Source organism: Saccopteryx bilineata, chromosome 8 (assembly GCF_036850765.1).
Source record: "Saccopteryx bilineata isolate mSacBil1 chromosome 8, mSacBil1_pri_phased_curated, whole genome shotgun sequence".
In the NCBI taxonomy this organism is placed as follows: Eukaryota; Metazoa; Chordata; class Mammalia; order Chiroptera; family Emballonuridae; genus Saccopteryx; species Saccopteryx bilineata.
Window position 1 is genome coordinate 8,655,754 of NC_089497.1, and position 19,883 is coordinate 8,675,636.

The 19,883-nt window shown below is 49.4% G+C and overlaps 1 protein-coding gene across 1 annotated transcript in view; it reads right to left on the reverse strand.

Annotated features, from left to right (window-relative positions):
• WWTR1 (WW domain containing transcription regulator 1) overlaps positions 1–19,883 on the reverse strand; it is a 166,817-nt gene that overhangs the window by 20,675 nt on the left and 126,259 nt on the right. Inside the window, exon 4 of the mRNA XM_066240913.1 lies at positions 8,251–8,459. Coding sequence (XP_066097010.1) covers positions 8,251–8,459 — 209 coding nt within the window. The remainder of the gene's footprint in view (positions 1–8,250; positions 8,460–19,883) is intronic.

The window sequence follows — 19,883 nt, forward strand, 5'->3', positions numbered from 1 at the left end:
ATTCGCTGTCCCATTTCCCAGAGCCTCCCTCTCTGAAAGCCTCCATCACACACGTCTCAGCTGCCAGACTCTCGGGAGAGGAACATTCGAACGCCAACACTTTTAGGGAAGACATCTGTTGAGTCCATAATTATTATCCACGGCCTGCTTGTTAGTCTTTTAGTTCAGGATATATAGAACAATCTTGTGTTGTTCTGTCACCTTTGTTGTTTTTCCGAGTGGCGTTGAGGAACACATGATAATTTATATATTATAATCCTAACTTCTCTGCATGACACTCTCCTCACTTAAAAAAAAAAAAATAGCTGAGTGGATTTTGAAATGGAATATGTCTCCAATGCCTTAGCGATCTTATTAAGATCAGGAACAAGAAGCCGCTTTCTTCCTTTGTGTAAACTTGGTGAACTTCCAACTTTAAAAAATGTGTTCAATTTATAACATTTTCGGAAAGGTCCTTTTAAAAAAAGACTGGAGTTGGTGTGATTCCTCAACGATCTGAGAAGACCAGCACATTTTGGAAAACGGATTATTCCCGGGACTTGCCGGCCAATCAACTGCGTGACAGAAGCTGGAACGGAAGCAGCTCTGTGGGGACAGGAAACGAGGCTGCCTGCGGCCTGCTCTGCGCTGAGCGCCCAGAGCATCGCAATGAACTTCAACGGCCGGGCTGCTCTGGCGGATTCTACGTTGGTGGCATCACCGTCAACCCTGCAATGTGATTCTATAAAATGCTTTTTTTAAAAAAAAATTAATTATAACCTCCTGTTCTAAAGACAAGGCTTGATGAAGTTGCCACCATTTATGCTCCAGGACCTGCTACAATGTGACACTTAGTAACCTCTCTAAATAGCTATTCTTCATATGACCAGAGGAAACCAGACCTCAGAACCTTGCCCCCAGACCAGAGCTGCTCAGCACTGGGCGTGTCCCTCCCCAGGGCACTCGGTCAGGAATGGCTGTGAGGAGCCGTCCAGCTGGCCGGCGGGCCCTGGTCCTGGCTTTCAGGCCCGAGAGAAATCCATGAGGCCTGCCAAAAAGATTCCGCGGCCTCCTGCCCCCGCCCTCTGTCCCCGTCCTTGTTGCCCCGGCAACCGGAGGCTTACTCAGCAGTTTTGTTTGACAAGCTGCATTCTCCTGCCTGCTGAGCGCCCCAATTAAGAAGGGATGGAGGTAAAAACGGCGCTGAGTCTCCTTGGGAACAGTAATGTTTCTCAACAACGGGCAAGAGGGAGCCACTCAACAGTCTTCCAGGCCCTAGGGGCTGACAGGAAGTCCTCAAGGTGAAAGCCTGGGAGGCAGGCCCCGCCCCCCCCACCCCCCCCACACACAGCCATACCCCCAACTTCACATGTAGATGAATAAATACGCACAAGAAACCCTCTCCTCAGATGAAACCACAGGTCTGTTTTCCCCGCAAGGAATTGTTCTTTCAGATGGGTCGGCAGGGACTGAGCGGCTTGTTTCTCAATGTCTTTCCAGTTACTCAAATTTTCCATTGGGCAAAGCTGCAAACTTGCCCTCGTTAGAATACTGAGCAAATGCTGTGATGGATTTTAAGCTGTCACGGCAGAATATGCTAGAGCAGGGGTCGCGAACCTATGGCTCGCGAGCCAGATGTGGCTCTTTTGATGGCTGCATCTGGCTTGCAGACAAATCTTTAATTAAAAAAATAACGTTAAAAATATAAAACATTCTCATGTATTACAATCCATTCATTTCCTACCGCTCCCGTTCATGGTTGCAGATGGCTGGAGCCAATCACAGCTGTCCTCTGGGACAACACCAAATTTTTATTGGATAATGCATAACATACAAAGGTTGTTGTATGGCTCTCACGGAATTACACTTAATATGTGGTGTTCATGGCTCTCTCAGCCAAAAAGGTTCCCGACCCCTGTGCTAGCGCCATGGTAGGCAAGGGTGGCTTGTGTCACCTTAGTATAATATTTTAACAAGTTTAGCCCCATTGTAGGCAGGACTGCAGGCAGCTTAGAAGAGATACAACCAAAGTCGCAACACAGAATCCATGATACAGAATAAATAGATGACTTCCCAATATGTGAAGAGAAGGCAAAACGGTAACAGGACAGGCTATTAATTGTGTTGTAACACAGTACACACACACACACACACACAGACATACAAACACTAGAAAGTGACTACTACGTTCTGTCTTGGTTTTTGAGTATTTCACGTATTTTCTATAATGCAGGTGTTTTCTCTTTGTTATTATTTTTACTTCCACACAGTTCTGAGTTTTGACAAATACACACAGTCGTGAAACAGAAACTGATCTAAGAACTGTGCTGTTACCCCCCCCAAATTCTGAGCTTTCTCCTACATAGCCAGCCCCTCCTCCCTCCCCCTAACCTCCCACCCTTCACCTGTTCTGCCCGTATTGTCGGCCTTTGCCTGAATGTCACAGAAATGGAATCACACAGGATGTAGCTTTGGGGGGAGGTGGCAGGAGTCTTTCACTTAGCAAAATGCTTTCTCTCCTCTCTATCAGAAGAGAAAAAACTAAACTATCATTAAAAAAGTTAAAAACTTAATTTTCCCAGTTAAAAAAAGGGGGGGGGGGACTCCACAAACTGAATTCTGATTTCTTTTTTAAAAATATGACACTACCAGGAAGTACGAGGTCAACTGTGATCGCTTTCTTTTCCAGGGTTACCGTTTCTCGGGAGGACCTCAAGCTGCCTCACAGCCTTTTGGGAAATTTAGCAAAAATCAAAGTCTCACTTTATAAGGGACAACAGAGAGGGTCTTCAGGAGAGCTCCCTCTCCATGCTGTCTGAGATGGATGCCCGTGGGAAGCGGGGGAAGGCTGACGTTCCTAACAAGGCAGAGTTCTGGGAGCACCCCTCCACATTCAGAGAGAGTTCATTAATTATCGCACAAGTGGTTTAGCTCTGTTGCTGCCGCAGCCAATGCTAAACTACAGAAGCCATTTTTTTTTGTATTTTTCTGAGGTGAGAAGGGGGGACAGAGAGACAAACTCCCACATGCGCCCGACCAGGATCCACCCAGCATTCCCACCAGGGGGCGATGATCTGCCCATCTGGGGCGTTGCTCCATTGCAACGGGAGCCATTCTAGCACTAGGCAGAGACTGTAGAGCCATCCTCAGCGCTTGGGCCAACTTTGCTCCAGTGGAGCCTCGGCTGCGGGAGGGGAAGAGAGAGACAGAGAGAAAGGAGAGGGGGAGGGGTGGAGAAGCAGAAGGGTGCTTCTCCTGTGTGCCCTGGCCGGGAATTGAACCTGGGACTTGGTCCACATGCTGGGCCTATGTGCTACTGCTGAGCTAGCCGGCCAGGGCCTAGAAGCCATTTTTAATGGAACTCTCCTGCTTCGGAAGACTCCTGGTCGGGGGAGAGACCAAACCTCACTCCCTGCCCCTTTGGTCCTAATTTTGTAGCAGTTCAACAACTTGTTGGCCTGAGGAGCCACTGAAAAAAATACAGAAGCATCTCGTGCACACTTCCATGGAACCCTGTACTGGGGTGTGTCTGGTCTCTGTTCCAGTAATGACAGCCAAAGATGGCATCCCCTGGGATCCCAGAAAGTAGGGAATAGTTTTAATTCACCCTTTTGGCCAACCATTTGATTTAATCCTTTTGTCTCCTCTGCTAAAAGATAAGTTACCTTGCCTGACTGGTGGTGATGCAGTGGATAGAGCGTCAACCTGGAACGCTGAGGTCCCTGGTTACAAACCCTGAGGTTGTTGGCTTGAGCATGGAATCACTGACATATTCCCAAAGTTGCTGGCTGGAGCCCAAGGTTGCTGTCTTGGGCAAGGGGTCACTGGCTCGGCTTGAGCCCCCGGTCAAGGCACATAAGAGAAAGCAATCAATGAACAAGTAAAGTGAAGCAACTATGAGTTGATGCCTCTCATCTCTCTCTTCCCTCTCTCTCAAAAAAACCCAAAAATCAATAAATAAAAATTAGCCTGATCGGGCGGTGGTGTAGTGGATAGAGCGTCGGACTGAGATGCGGAAGACCCAGGTCCGAGACCCCGAGGTTGTCAGCTTGAGTGAGGGCAAAAGCTCACCAGCTTGAGCCCAAGGTCACTAGCTCCAGCAAGGGGTTACTCGGTCTGCTGAAGGCCCGCGGTCAAGGCACGTATGAGAAAGCAATCAATGAACAACTAAGGCGTTGCAATGAGCAACGAAAAACTAATGATTGATGCTTCTCATCTCTCCATTCCTGTCTGTCTGTCCCTGTCTATCCCTCTCTCTGTCTCTGTTAAAAAAGAAAAAGAAAAAGCAAGGAGGCTCACACGCCCCACGCGGCCCATGCAGAACCCACTCCCTCAGGCCAGGTGGCACGACAGGCACTGCATGCGCCTCCCCCAACGACAACCCACAGGCTGAAACTATTCAACACACAATGTAACAAAGACAACATGTTCAAGACTGGGCGAGATGACTATTTTATTCTACTCAAAGGAACAAAAAAATAATTAAAAATTAAAAAATATGTTACCTGCAGGCAGCCATATTCCATTTATTGTTTTTCCACTACATAAACGTTACTTGAATAAAGGCATGAGGAGATAAAGGAAAGAAGGAATGAAAAACAATTTTTCACTTTATATCTGCAATCAAGCTTTCCTCAAACCCACTGGTGCACGTCGGGCTGTGCAGTGAGGACTAGGAGTGGCTCTCTCCACAGCACAGCGTCCTCAGACTGCACGCCTCGGGGACTGATGGTGTGCAGGACAGGAGCAAGGGGGAAAGAGGAAGCAGAGAAGAAAGAAGAAAGAAGGAAGGGAGGGAAGGAGGGAGGGAAGGGGAAGAAGGAAGGCAGGAAGGCAGGAAGGGAGGGAGGGAGAGAAGAAGGAAGGCAAGAAGGAAGGGAGGGAGGGAGGGAAGGAGAAGAAATGAAATATAAATAACCACATAATTGCTAAAGAGCTTTCACATCTATTATATTTAAGAATGATAAAACATATACAGAATAGTGAGGATTCCCCAAGAATTAGGAAATGTATCTACTTATTAAATCTGACAAGGTCCCTTCCTGCTAGAGACAGCACAGCAGACTCTCCCGACAGAGGCACGGAGGCAGAGGTCCGCCGCAGGCCGAGGACCCCGAGGACAGGCTACGCCACGGGTCGGGAACCTTTTTGGCTGAGAGAGCCATGAACGCCACGTATTTTAAAATGTAATTCGGTGAGAGCCATACAACAACCCGTGTACGTTAGGCATTATCCAATAAAAATTTGGTGTTGTCCCGGAGGACAGCTGTGATTGGCTCCAGCCACCCATAACCATGAATGTGAGCAGTAGGAAATGAATGGATTGTAATACATGAGAGTGTTTTATATTTTTAACGTTATTATTTTTTTAATTAAAGATTTGTCTGCAAGCCAGATGCAGCCATCAAAAGAGCCACATCTGGCTCGCGAGCCATAGGTTCCCGACCCCTGGGCGACGCAGGGGGCTGCCCTGCAGCAGGACAAGAGCGGGGAGTTACAAGCCACCCAGTGAGCCGACCATGCTCAGGCAAGTGCAGCCTGGAGGCACGGAGCGGGGCCCGAGGAGCACACACGAGTGCACACACGAGCGGGGCCCGAGGAGCACACACGAGCGGGGCCCAAGGAGCACACACGAGTGCACACACGAGTGGGGCCCAAGGAGCACACACGAGTGCACAGGTGAGCATTGGCCCTCATCAGGGCCGTCCGCTCCCTCCCTCCCCACACACTGCGGCCTCGCGACCCGAGGCCGGAACACAGCCAGCAGGGGGACCCAAATGTCTCCTTGACTGTCCATCCAGGTCCCTGCCTCTGTCCTGGCTTACATGCAAATAGTGAAGCAGAAAAATAACCAAAAGGTACAGGTGAAAAAGCCTCCAAGGGGACGGACGGAGTCCACAGCTGGACAACCAGGCATCTTGGCAAGTGCCCCAGGAAGCGATCGTCGGACACGCCACCACCACTGAGGACATGGCCCTCACTGAGATCTGTGAGGCTAAAGAGCTGCTGCTGCTTCTGGGTGGGGGACAAAACCTTCCATCGTTAAAAAGTCTCTTTAGACCATCCATTCCATGTCCTCTCTTCCTCCTGACCACACACACGAACACGCATGTACGCACACGTGCGCGCGCGCACACACACACACACGGTCAAAGCTGAAGTATGTGAACAAACGTGGACAACGTCCCTCCCCACGGTCCCACACAGCGGAATGCACACCAGGAGGTGGCGAAATGCACCGAATTCCCCAGCCTCTGGGGATCAGCATTTAAGGAACTTTGTTGGCATTTCTGTAACACGAACCATGGAAAACGACATCCTGGTTCAAAGGCACCTAGGGCAGGGCTGGAAGAGACCATCTGGGGCGCCCTCCCCCACCCCTCTTCAGAAATACTTTCTGTGGGAAAGGAGGAGGCGGGGTGCGAGAAAGGGACACCCGGACGGGGCGGACACTGAGAACAGGCCGTTCTCCTTTGTCCGAGGGGGAAAACTCACTCAAGCTCACTTAAAAATGAAGCTAAGAGAAAACTTACAGATGCAACTATAATAATCCTGTTTAACTTACTTTACATTATAAAATAGGGGAGAAAAAAATTACTCCAAATGGATTTCTTATCCAAAGACAGAAAACAATAATTATTTCCTGCTGAGAAACATGAGACTGTTTATCTAAAAACAGTATAAACAACTGTTATCCTGAAATAACCACGAAAGTTCAGACATAAATCCTCAGGGCAAAAGGCACAACTGTACTCATGTTGCAAAGTTGTGTTCCTCAAATTTAGAAGATTGCTTAAATGAACAACAAAGCACGATTTATGTTTATTTCCCTCGTTTTCAAAGGCTCTGGTCTAAGGAATTATTTTAATTCACCATGTTTTTAAAACCACATACAGAATAGATACTTTATAGCTTAGAATTTATTGATGAGAAATACATCATTCATTTAGGGCAAGTCAATGTATATTATTTCAAGTATCAGCTGTAACTAAAAGAAAAAATAGTGTTTACCTTAATACCCCTGGGACCCTGCAAGAAATCGCTCTAAACCAGTTAAAAGGAAGCTACCCATGTTCACGGGAGTCATAAAGAGAAGTCTGCAGAATCAGAACAATAAACTGCAGCTTTCCTCCCCAAAACGAAGCCGGCAAAACTTCTGAGACCCGACAACACATGAGCTACATTAGTGTAGCAACTCAGAAGGAAGATGTCTCCAAGGGCTAAGCCACTGGGACAAAGAAAACACTGGGCTCCTTCAGGGAATCTCTTCCTTCGCACTGTGACGTATAGCCCTGAGACTGCCCCACAGAGAACACTCAGCAACACTCTGCTGCCTGGATGAATAAATGAATAAATACCGACCAGTGCCCGGGTGGTTTGGCAGACCTCCCTATCAGAACCCACGTGCAAACCATTCTCCTCCCTCAGTTTCCCCTCTTTTCCATGCTCCAGGGCGGGTCACATAGGGTCGCAGACTCTCTGTGTCTTTCTTCCAAAGCACCTCCCATCTGTCATCTGCTCTGATCTGGCAGGGAGGGGGCGCTGTGACAGTGACCAAGAGAAGAGGGCAGAGTGACTGTGCCAGTCTCCAGAGCCGGCCCGAAGACACCAGCAGCCTCCCTTCCTGTCTCTCAGAACACTCGCCCGGGGAGACGCACGCTGCTAGGTAACACGTCCCATCACTCTGCGATCGCCGTGCGAGAGACGCCACAGGTAGAGGCCCCAGGTTTCAGTCCCGGCTACGTCCACTCTCCCTGTGAGCCTGGCCGCAGTGCCCCGTACTTGAGCAAAGCCACCCTGGACCCTCCAGACCAGCCCGCCCGCCAGCTGAATAGCACTACGTGGCCTTGGCCGACACCACACAGAGCAGAAGAACAGACCAACGGAGAGCCCAGCCTAGGCTGCAGACCCCCAAAAGTGTGCTATGATATAATAAAATGGCGACTGTCGTGAGTCACTAAATGTGGGGGATACTCTGTCACACAGCCATACATAGTGGGAACACGATCTTTCTGTCCACATGAAGACTAGCGGGGGGAGCCCATGGCCACCACGCTGACAGAGCCAGTCCTTGTCCTGGTCAAGGTGGCTCTGAGGACAGTGCGGGGAGAGGCCCGGAGAGACACCGGGTCCCACTCACGAGGGCTGGGGCAGGGCTTGGGGCCTCTGACGCTCCGGAGACAGATTTACCGTGATGGCTAGCAGCTGCCTGTCCAGTAGCCTGGGCAGCACAAGCCCCGGACCACCGCCGGGCACCACGGACGGCCGTACCTGCCTCATGAGCTCCTCCTGGCGCATCCGGATCCGCTCCCTCTCCATCTGGATCCTCTGGAGCCGGAGCTTCTGCTGCTGCTGCTGCTGCGTGGTGAGCGCATTCGGCACGCTCAGGAGTCCGGCCGGCGGGTTCTGAGAAGGGTGGTTCGGCTGGCTCAGGGTGCTGGGCGCCATCTGCTGCTGCTGCTGCTGCGGGTGACTCATCACTGCGGAGGGAAGAGCGCAGCGGAGGGTCACTGACATGGGCCGACAGCACCTCCGAGGAGAGGGCCCCAGACTGCTGTGCGCTCTGGAGCCTGGATTCCTGAGTTCCTTCCTAAGTACCTTCCTGTTACTCAGCCCTGTTTCAGCAATGATTACCTTCGATCCCAGTCATGCTGACTCAGACACTGGCTCAACGCCGGGCACGTTCAGTTTCGGCTTTTGTGCCCTGTTCAAAATCTATCTCATTTCACACCATCCTTATGTCTAGAGACCATTTTCAGCCTTTCATAGAACCTAGCGGTTCAAGGTTAAGACTCTACGAAGGTGGCCACACATAGGAAATAATCACAACAGGGTACCTGGGCGTGCGTGTGCGCACTTCCGCACGCAACCTGTATGTGACGGCAGAGCTGAGGAAGCATGCGGTCGTCAGTACGTGATGGGTACACAGTAGCACCGAGGAAGAATGAGTGAAGCAATAGCAGCATGTAAACACAGCACCTGAACCAGGCACCTGGACCCAAGCAGGGCCCCGTTGCTGCTTTGTTATAGAACCATGTCCCTCAGTTATCTCAGTTGATTAAGAGCACTGTCCCAAAATGACACGGTTGTGGGTTTGATCCCCGGTCAGGGCACATAAGAGAAGCGACCGTCTGTTCCTCTCCCTTCCCTCTCCCCTTTCCCTTCTCCCAGTCAGTGGCTCGATTGGTTTGACCATCACCTCCAGGTGTTGAGGACAGCTTAGCTGATCTGAGTGCATCAACCTCAGGTGCTAAAAATAGCTCGGTTGATGCGAGCATTGCCCCCAGATGGGGGTTGTCAGGTGGAGCCCAGTTGGAGTGCATGTGGGAGTTTGCCTCACTATCTCCCTTCCTCTTACTTAAAAAAAAAAATCCTGAATAACCCAATTCAAGACTAAATGAAGAGCAGTCTTAAAACCAAGGATTTACAGACGCCACAATGAGACTAGTAGGAAGGATGGAAACATGGAAAGGGCTGGCCTCACTTCTACAAGCTGTGTTGAGGGTCCAGAGAGGTATCTCAGCTGTGGGGGACTCCCCTTAAGAGTAGAACCTAAACCCCAAGCCAGGCTCCCCAGTCCAGAGTACAAGAACAGGGAAGAGGCACCCACATAGCCTTTGGCTGTGAATACCAGACGGGAGTCCACAGAGACTCACGTGCCCTCTTAAAGGGCCAGAGCAAAATCTCATATGCAGCCACTTACCCCGGGCTCTAGCAGGGAGGGCTGAGTAGCATAAAGTCATGTGAGGAGAGTCTGGGGTTTGTGGTTCTGGGGAGAAACAAGGGGGACAGCCACCAGGGTACCCTCGTGATCTCGTGCTGAGTCATTCCCCGCACACCACAGTCACCATCTTTCTTGGGCGAAACACTCTACTTACTTCCTTGGGAAAAACAACTGCCCCCCCCCCCCAGAAGATTAGACCCTGCTGAGGAGTCCGCTGCCTTGGCCAGACTCAGGGGGTGCCCGTGGTTCAGCTGTCCAGCTTTGAGGTGGGGGCCATTTCCCCACGTTCCTATGAATCTGACTGGCATTTCTCACTCATATGAGAGTCAACAGAACCACCCTCCTGGGTGCCAGCACACCCACCCTCTGGGTTCCAAGGTCTCACTCATCCAATTCCTAGGGGCTCCACCCTGTTGAGGTTGGGGACAATCCTGGACAGGCTGAGACTTGTAACCCTGGGGGAGTGGAAACACCCACCACCTTCCCTGAAACCTGACGGGCACCCCCCCCCCCCCAGGGAGATGCACTAACCTCCCCTGCCACCCCCACCAGAGGCTCTCTCGGTGACGGAGCCTACCAGGCGGCCAGCAGGCAGAGGCAGGTGCAGGCAGATCTTGGGGTGCCTTGAGACGTTTGCTGACCTGCCCAGGCCTGGTGTTGGTAAAAGCCAGCCTTGGTGTACAGCTTGGCCCTTCCTGTGTGTACCCAAGCCCAGCAGCAGCAGACACAAAATACGGATTGTGTGTAGCTCCAAACAGGTTGCTGAGGGCCAGGTACGGGCAGCGTTCTACACTTGCCTGCGACAGAGTCCCTCCCAGTCGGACCAGAACAAATGCACCCAGTGGCCAGCTTCAGACAACATCAGAGCAGGATCCAATTAGCTTTGCAAGTAGCCTAGCCCAGGGGTCCCCAAACTTTATACACAAGGGGCCAGTACACTGTCCCTCAGACCGTTGGAGGGCCGGACTATAAAAAACACTATGAACAAATCCCTATGCACACTGCACATCTTATTTTAAAGTAAAAAAAAAAAAAAAGGGAACAAATACAATATTTAAAATAAAGAACAAGTAAATTTAAATCAACAAACTGACCAGTATTTCATTGGGAACTATGCTCCTCTCGCTGACCACCAATGAAAGAGGTGCCCCTTCCGGAAGTGCGGCGGGGGCCAGATAAATGGCCTCAGGGGGCCGCATGCGGCCCGCAGGCTGTAGTTTGGGGACCCCTGGCCTAGCCAAAGGCATATCTCGTCAGCACCAAACCCAGCTGAAAGATGCTTTCTGAGGTCAGCACCTGCACAGGAGCTTGTGTGCTTGGTTAAATCAAGTACAGCCTATCAGTGAGTCAGCCTGAGGGTTCATCCCACGACAATGAGCCAACAGCAATCCAGACTCCATTACTACAGGAGGGCCCACAGAAACCACACAGGGAAGTCCTTGGGAGTACCCAGCGCAGGTGATCATGGAGACAGCACCACTGGACCCACAGGACACCTACCACATAAGGCTGCCCCACAAAGACTGGGAATCACAGCGGATGTATCTGATACATAGAAACAAACACAAAGAGGCAGCCAAAATTAAATGAAAAGAAACAGACCTCAAAGGAGAGACCAGAAAAAAATCTCCAGAAAAAGAGCTAAATAAAATGGAGGTAAACTATTAGAGTTAAAGAAAATGGTTTATACAGACGCTCAGGGAACAAAGTGAGAACTTCTATAAAAAGATAGCAAGCATTAAAAAGGACATAGAACCCATAAAAAAGGAAGCAGTCCGAAACGAAGAATACAATCTCTGACATCAGGAACCCACCGGATGGAATAAACAACCCCTTGGATGAAGCGGAGCACTGAATCAGCGATTTGGAAGACAAGGTACAAGAAAACACCCAATCAGAGCAGCAGTAAGAAAAAAGAATTTTTAAAAAAGGATAGTTTAAGAAAGCTTTGGGACAACAGGAAGTATAACAGCATCTGCGTCATAGGATACCAGAAGGAGAAGAGTTAAAGCAAGGGGTAGAAAGCCCATCTGAAAATATAATGACCAAAAATTGTCCTAACCCACTAAAGGAAACAGACACACAAGTCCAGGAAGTGCTCAGAGTCCCAAACAAGGTGAACCTACAAAGGCCCACCTTAAAACACATCATAATTAAAACGGCAAAGGTTAAAGATAAAGAGAAAATCTTAAAAGCAACACAAGAACAGCAGTTAGTTACCAACAAGGAAGCTCCCATAAGACTGTCAGCTGATTTCTCAACAGATGCAAGGTTGGTACAACACCCACAAATCAATTAACGTAATATACCATATAAACAAAAGGAAGGATAAAAGTCACATGATTGTATCAATAGATGCAGTAAAAACATTTAATAAAATCCAGCCCCATTTATGTTAAAAAAAAATCTCAGCAAAGTGGGAAAAAGGAAAAAGCCTCAACATAATAAAGGCCATATGTGACAAACCTACAGCTGACATCAGACTCAATGGGCAAAAACTAAAGGCGTTTTCCTTAAGATCACAAATGTCCATTATCACCACCTTTATTTAATACGTTGGAAGTCTTAGTCACAGCAGTCAGACAAGAAGAAAAATAAAAGGCATTCAAATTGGAAAGGAAATAAAACTGTCATTATTTGCAGATGACATGATACTGTATAGAAAACCCTAAAGATTCTGCCAAAAAACTTCTAGAACTGATAAATGAATTCAGTCAAGTAGCAGGATACAAAATAAATACCTATAAATCAGTTTCATTTTTACATAGCAATAATGAACCACCAAAAAGGGAAACTAAGAAAATAATTCCATTCACAATTGCTTCAAAAAGAACAAAATACCTAGGAATAAATTTAACCAAGGATGTAAAAGACTTGTACTTGGAAAATTGTAAGACACTGAAAAAAAGAAACTGAAGAAGATACAAATAAACAGGAGCATATACCATGCTCATGGATAAGGAGATTAACATCATCAAAATACCTGTATTACCCACAATAATCTATAGATACAATGTAACTCTTATCAAAATACCAATGGTGTATTTCACAGAACTAGAACAAATATTTCAAAAATTTATTTGGAACTACAGAAGACCCTAAATAGCCACAGCAATCTTAAGAAAGAAGAACAAAGTTGAAGGGATCATGTGACCTGATATCAAAGTACACCACAAGTCTATAGTAATCAAAACAGCTGAGTACTGGCATAAAAACATACATAGAGATAATAAAACAGAATCAAGAGCCCAGAAATAAACCCACACCTATATGGCCAATTAATATTTGACAAAGGAGGCAAGAACATTTAATGGGGTAAGGACAGTCTTGTCAACAAATTATGTTGAAAAAATTGGACAGATAGATGCAAAAAAAAAAATTGAAATTAGGCCACCTTCTTACACCATAAACAAAAATAAACAAAATGGATTAAAAACTTAAATGGCCTGACCTGTGGTGGCGCAGTGGATAAAGCGTCAACCTGGAAACGCTGAGGTTGCCAGTTCAAAACCCTGGGCTTGCCTGGTCAAGGCACATATGGGAATTTATGCTTCTTGCTTCCCCCCTCCCTCTCTATAATGAATAAATAAAATCTTAAAAAAAAAAAAAACTTAAATGTTTGACTTGAAACCATAAAAATCCTAGAAGAAAACACAGGCAGTAAAATCTCAGAAATTTCTCACAGCATATTTTTTCTGATTTATCTCCTCGGATATGGGAAACAAAAGAAAAATAAACGAATGAGAGACTACATCAAACTAAAAACTTTTTGCACAGCAAAGGAAACAATCAACAAAATGAAAAGACAACCCACCGAATGGAAAGACATATTGACCAATACATCTGGTAAGGTGTTGATACCCAAAATTTATAAAGAATCTCTAAAACTCAACAGCAAAAACACAAACACTCCAACTAGAAAATGGGCAAAGAACCTGAATAGACACTTGTCTAAAAAAAAACATACAGATGGCCAACAAATATAAAAAGATGCTCAACATCAGAGAAGAGCAAATTAAAACCACAATGAGATTTGTCAGAATGTTTGTCATGAACAAATCAACAAACGAGTGTCGGTGAGGGTGTGGAGAAGTGGGACCCCCCTTGCCCTCCCTGCTGGTGGGTACACGGACTAGTGCAGCTGGGGCAGCCACTGTGGGAAGCAGCATGGAGTTACCACAACAAAGTTAAAAATGGAACTAACTGCCTTATGACCTTCCAGGAATTTATCCAAAGAAACCCAAAACACCAATGTGAAAGAATCTATGCACCCCCATGTCCGTTACAGCATTGTTTACAGTAGGCAAGATCCGGAAGCCGCCCAAGTGTCCTTCAGTAGACGAGTGGATAAAAACACTGTGGTGCATGTACAGAGTGGAAGGCTACATGGCCAGAAAAAAGAAGGAAATGTCTTGCCTTTTGCAACAGTATGATGGACCTGGAGAGCATTATTCTAAGCGAAATAAGCCAGGCAGAGAAAGACAAGGACCATGTGATTTCTCTCATATGTAGAATCTATTGAACACAATGAACCAACAAGCAACATAGCGACAGACTCACAGAGAACAGGCTGACAGCTGGGGGGGGGGGGGGCTGGGTGAGGAGGGTGGAGGGATTGAGCACAAAAGGGCAAAAGAAAAAGAAAAAAACAGTGGATGTGGTGGACAGTATGGTGGTTGCCAGGAGGAGAGGGGCTGTGGGGGCCAAGGAGGTGGAGGAGGGTATGGGGTGTGGTGGTGAGTATGGGGGTGTGGTGGTGAGTATGGGGGTGTGGTGGTGAGTATGGGGGTGTGGTGGTGATGGGTGAAGACGTGACCGGGGTGGGAGTGGACATACGACGCGGCGTGCAGAGACCTGCTGTAGAACTGGGTGCCTGAAACCTGTATAATTATGTTCTCCCGTGTCATTCCCGTGAGTTTAAGAAAAGTCTTTGTCTGCATTCGCACTGTGTGCCAGCACTGGGCTTCGAGTTGGAATAAACAGCTCCTGTCCCCCCGGGAACGAATGGGCTACTGGAAGAAATGAGGTGCTTTTCCCGTGTGGCTGTGGAACGCCAGAACGTGAGGCTTCGTAAGGGACCTCGGAGGTGATCCAGTCCGTCCCCTCACTGCAGGGAAGAGAGGACGGAGACCCAGAGAGGAGCACGGAGATGCTCTAGTCCAGGGCAGGTGGAAGTCCGGCCAGAGCTGCCTCCTGAGACCCGGTCCACCGGCTCTGCCCGCTGTCCTGGGCTGCCCTCCACCTCGCTCAGACGGAAGAACGAGAACAACTGCTCGAACCGAGAGCCACCTCTCCACACAGCCTGCCTCTGACAGCAAGGAGGCGCCGCTCACACGGCGGGCCACCAACCCGGGGCCCGGGGCCCACGGGGCGGCCAGGTTACACACGGGGAGGTTTCCAGGAGGTGAGGCCGGGACAGACGGACCGCTCTGCTCAGCAGCGGCTACGGCAGGGGAGGGAAGGACATGCGGGACAGTCTGCCGGGACAGTTCAGGTTTCTCTTCCGGAATTCAGCTCCCCACAGAGAACTCTCACCTCCCGGACCGTCCTGGCGCACAGGGGGCCCAGGAAACGCCGTGAGGGCCGGAGGAAAGTGTCCGGGCATTTCTTACGGTTCTGAGCTTGAGAACAGCAGAGAGGAAGTCGTGACCGATGCCAGGAAAACTGAGGTCAGGATTTTGTGTCCACAGCCGGTGAGACACAATGACAGTCTCTATTTGCAGGGCCGGGTAGGAGGCCAGGGATTGTGCACGGGGGACAAAGTGCTGTTACTTACAGGTTCAGGTCAGACAGCGTCCAGCTGTCCACAGGGTACACAACTCATTAGACCTCTTTCTGGCCAAGGGGACGCCGTCATTATTTCCAGGCTGTTTCTGAACCTCCTGAAAAATTATGCTCCTATTTTTCTGATGGACCAAGAAAAGAGATGCCCAGTTGTGTCTCTAAGAGCAGTGTGTCAATCAAGTGGTTTCCTAACGTCAGGGACCTCCCTGGGTCCCTCTGTCGGCATCTCAGACACGACTAACTGTTAATTTTTATAACGCAGAGACTTTGAGAAGCTTTTTTTTTCATATTTTTTTTAGATTTTATTTATTCATTTTTATGGGGGGGGGAGAGAGAGAGAGAAGAGGGGAGGAGCTGGAAGCATCAACTCCCATATGTGCCTTGACCAGGCAAGTCCAGGGTTTCGAACCGGCGACCTCAGCATTCCAGGTGGACAATTTATCCACTGCGCCACCACAGGTCAGGCTGAAAAGCTTTTTTTTAAAAAAAGGACTCAGGTCAGGTCATCTACTGATGCAACAAAGGGATGGGGGGCCGGACCACCTTCTGTGGTTTGGGAAGACGCCCCGTCCCTGTCGGCGTACAGACTACCACACCAGCTTTGCTCACGGTGGGCGCCGCCACTCACCTCACACGGCAACCGCTACTGCTCGGCCACGGTGCCGACGTCTGTCCCCTCCCCGGGAGTGTAAGACTTAAGAGAAGAGCTCTTCCAGAGCCACACCCTTGCTAGTCCTCAGAACTCCCATGCTTGCTGGCAGAGCCGAGCGCCCACGGGGAGGAAAGGGGGAGACGCTTCCCTCTCCTGCCGCCTTCGGATTTGGCCGTTCAGACTAAACGTCCGCACTCTTTCACGGTCAAGACCGGAAGAGAACGGAGCTTAGAGCACGGCCTGGTCTGCAGAGGCAGGCACCCACACGAACAGGTGGGGCTGCAGGGGACATTCCCTGCGGTGTCCTCTATAATCCCAGAGGACCGGAAAACGGCGTCCACCGATGGGGGTGGGGGGACACTATGGTCCATTTGCGGAGAAATTCTGCGTTAAATACGGCAGAGAAGGAGAGAGCCCTGGAGGGAACAGTCTCTTAAGAAACACGGTTCAGAGCGGGAGAAATTCAAGGGACAACACTAGGTGTATGGTAGTTAGAAAGGGGGTTATTATGCAGAGAAGACAGCAAGTCTCTGCAGAGGGCACACAAGAAGGGACTAACAGTGGCGCCCTGGGGAGGAGCCTGGGTGTGGGGGATGGGAGCAGAGCTTCCCTTTCCTCTTCTGTACTGTGTGAAGTTCTCCTGTGCGCATTATCACTTTCATAAAACATTAACAAAGTATAAAAGTAAAAAAAAAAAAATACACATAAAACAACACACGGTCATGTATGCCTCAAACTCAGTCTTTTCCTCAGTGTTGTAAAAGGAGGTAACCTGAAAATCATTTTTAAAAATAACTTGAAATCAACCTGGGAATATAATCAAGGCCATCCGAGCTGAGGTCCCCGCCCGCTGGGACTCCCGATGAGGTGACCGACCCTTAAGAGAAAGGGGAGCTTGGTCAAGGCGATGATCCCGTCAGGGACCCAGAAGCCACATGGCCTGACTCAGGCTAGGGTGCTCGTGTCAACCGGCCGCTCTGCTCACTGCGGACCCTTACGGAGCCTTCCCTGAGGCAAGGGTGGAGGGCGGCCACTCCGAGGCCACCGAGACAGAGATAAACAGAGAGGAGGCCCAGGGGCCGGGGGGACACGCACAGAGAGAAACTAATATAAATTTGCAGTGAACAAAATATAACTTGGGGAAATATTCCAGAAAACATGTTAGGGAGAGAACAATAGTTCAGTTTAAAAAAAGGGGGGGGGGGCAGAGGCCAAACCAGCAGGGGCAGATTCTGCCATTAAATGCCCCCGAAAGGCTAAGGACCTCTCGGGCCGGGACTCAGCCAGTCCCTACACGGAGGAATGATCCGACAGGATTCCTGCATTGAAGCAGGAATGCCTCAAATCGAAAGCAGAAACAACTTTGTTTTCTTCCCCCTTCCGAAACAGTCAGAATTTAAACTGACACCCACATTTCTCTTTTTCATTGTTTTCGTCTCCTGTTCGGTTTTCCTTCAATCTGTGGCTTTCTGTTCTGTGCTTGAATATCAATAGAACCATGCTCTGCAGAGAGGTGACCAGAAACATCTCACTGCTGTTATTCAATACAAGGAAAACACCAAGAAACAGAAACTGCATGGCACCTGAGACACGAACACCGCCTCAACTCAGCGGCGGACTGTCCTGGGCGAAGCAAACAAGGGCAGAGGGTGGAGCGGGGTGGGCGTGGCTCTGGTGGGCGTGACCGTCTGGTGATCGCTCCCTGGAACAAGGCTCACGGATGACACCCCTCTACCTGCTCCATTAACACGCTCGGTCTCTCTAAGAGCCCCAAGAGTAGGCTCAAGGCCGGGAAGGTCCCTGACTTGGCTCGTAGCCCGCATGTCATGTGCTACATACGGAGCAAACATGGAGCAGGTCAAGGCTTCACTCCTGAACTTGAGCCATTGGCTGCTCCGGGGACAGACAGCAACAGCTCAGAGAGAGAGCTCCGGCCGCCTCTCCAGGCCAGACCCCGAGAGGCCCTGGAATCAGAGGCGGCCCCGGACGCCTTCCGGGATGTTTAACAAACGTCTTTTTGGCTTGGAGAGGCTGTGTGGCTTGCTCTCCTGAGTGTGCACACACACCACCAGCACCACCACCACCAACAACACACATACACTCGCAGCCAAGTGAAGAAAACAAAAAGTTAGGTGCAAGTATAAAAGCCACCACGGACCTGCATGGGGCTACCTGAGTGGACTGCAGAAAAATAATCAGTGTGCCCACAGCAAGAAGCCACACACGCCTCAGCCCTCGAAAGACAAAAATGATTTCCTTCAAGTCCTTCTCCTCAATTCACGTGTGGGTCCAGGGAGGGCTGGGAGCTGGCTACCCGCTTCTCACCCCAGTCTCTGCATTCTTTCTTCTTGGGACAACACACTTCTCTGCTGAGGCCTCTCCACTGCTGGCACTTGGGAGTTGAAATTTTAAAAATATGGCCCTGGCCAGTTGGCTCAGTGGTAGAGCATCGGCCCGGTGTGTGGAAGTCCCAGGTTGATTTCCGGCCAGGGCACACAGGAGAAGCGCCATCTGCTTCTCCACCCTCCCTCTTCTTTCCCTCCCCCTCCCGCAACCATGGCTCAACTAGTTCCAGTGCATTGGCCCCAGGCGCTGAGGATGGCTCTGTGGAGCCACGGCCTCAGGCACTAAAAATAGCTCAGCTGTGAGCAGTGAGCAGCATCCCCAGATGAGACTTTCCAAGAGGGAGATATAAAATGTAGCACTTCTGCCCTGGCTGGATAGCCGAGTCAGTTAGAGCATCATCCCAAAGCATAGAGGTTGCCAGTTCGATCCCTAGTCAGGGCACATACAGGAGCAGATTGATGATCCAGTCTCTTTCCCTCTCTCCCTTTCTCCCTCCCTCCCTCTCTCTAAAATCAATACAATAAGCATTAAAAAATAAAATTAAATATAGTAAAATAAAAATGCAGCACTTCTCAAACTTGGGAGACCTGGGTTGTTCTGAGCAGGAATACTGGGAAATACTGGCCCCCTTCAGCTTAGCAGATGTCTTCGCAGTACTGAATTATGAATTGAATTGAAAAGGAATTAATATTCATTAAGCTCCTACTACGTGTTAAACTCTTTCAAAGTCGACCAAGCAGCTGCGTAAGATGTGGAGCCAGAGACGGGAACAGGGCGGCCTGAGGATGTGGAACCGAGTGATGTTATGTGCTTAGAATTATGACTGTGGTTCCAGATACCAACAAAAACAACGCAAGACGCAACACAGGGAAGGCAAGCACTTGGTAGAAGGCAGACAGAATAGCCGCTGAAATCCCCATGACGCACGTTGACTTCACTGGAAACTTTCAAAGACGGGGGAAGGTGTGTATCAGCCTCCACAGGTGGTGAGCAGAACCCTTGCTAAATTAACTTCCAAGTTCCCATATATTCACAATAACCTCTCTTTTCAATTTAGTTGGGGCTGCTTTACTCGTTTCTATGCTAAAACAACAATAACTCTTCCAAACAAGCCTTCTAACATCATCCCTGGAGCGTGAGAAGGACAAGAAGCTGACACTGTTGCGAAATGCAGGATGCACTTTCCTGGAAACAGGTGACTATGCAACAGTCAAGCACATGCCTTGGGTAATGCCCCTGATGTGGGACTTGGGAAACTCCCCCTCCCACAGGGAACGGGGGGTTAAGTTCAGGGTCACGTCCGGGCTAATAGGTTCACACACAGATTGCATCAGAAACGCCAGCAGAGGGGCGCAGAGGAGCTCCTAAATCCTGGACTGTGGAACCAGAAGCTTAACC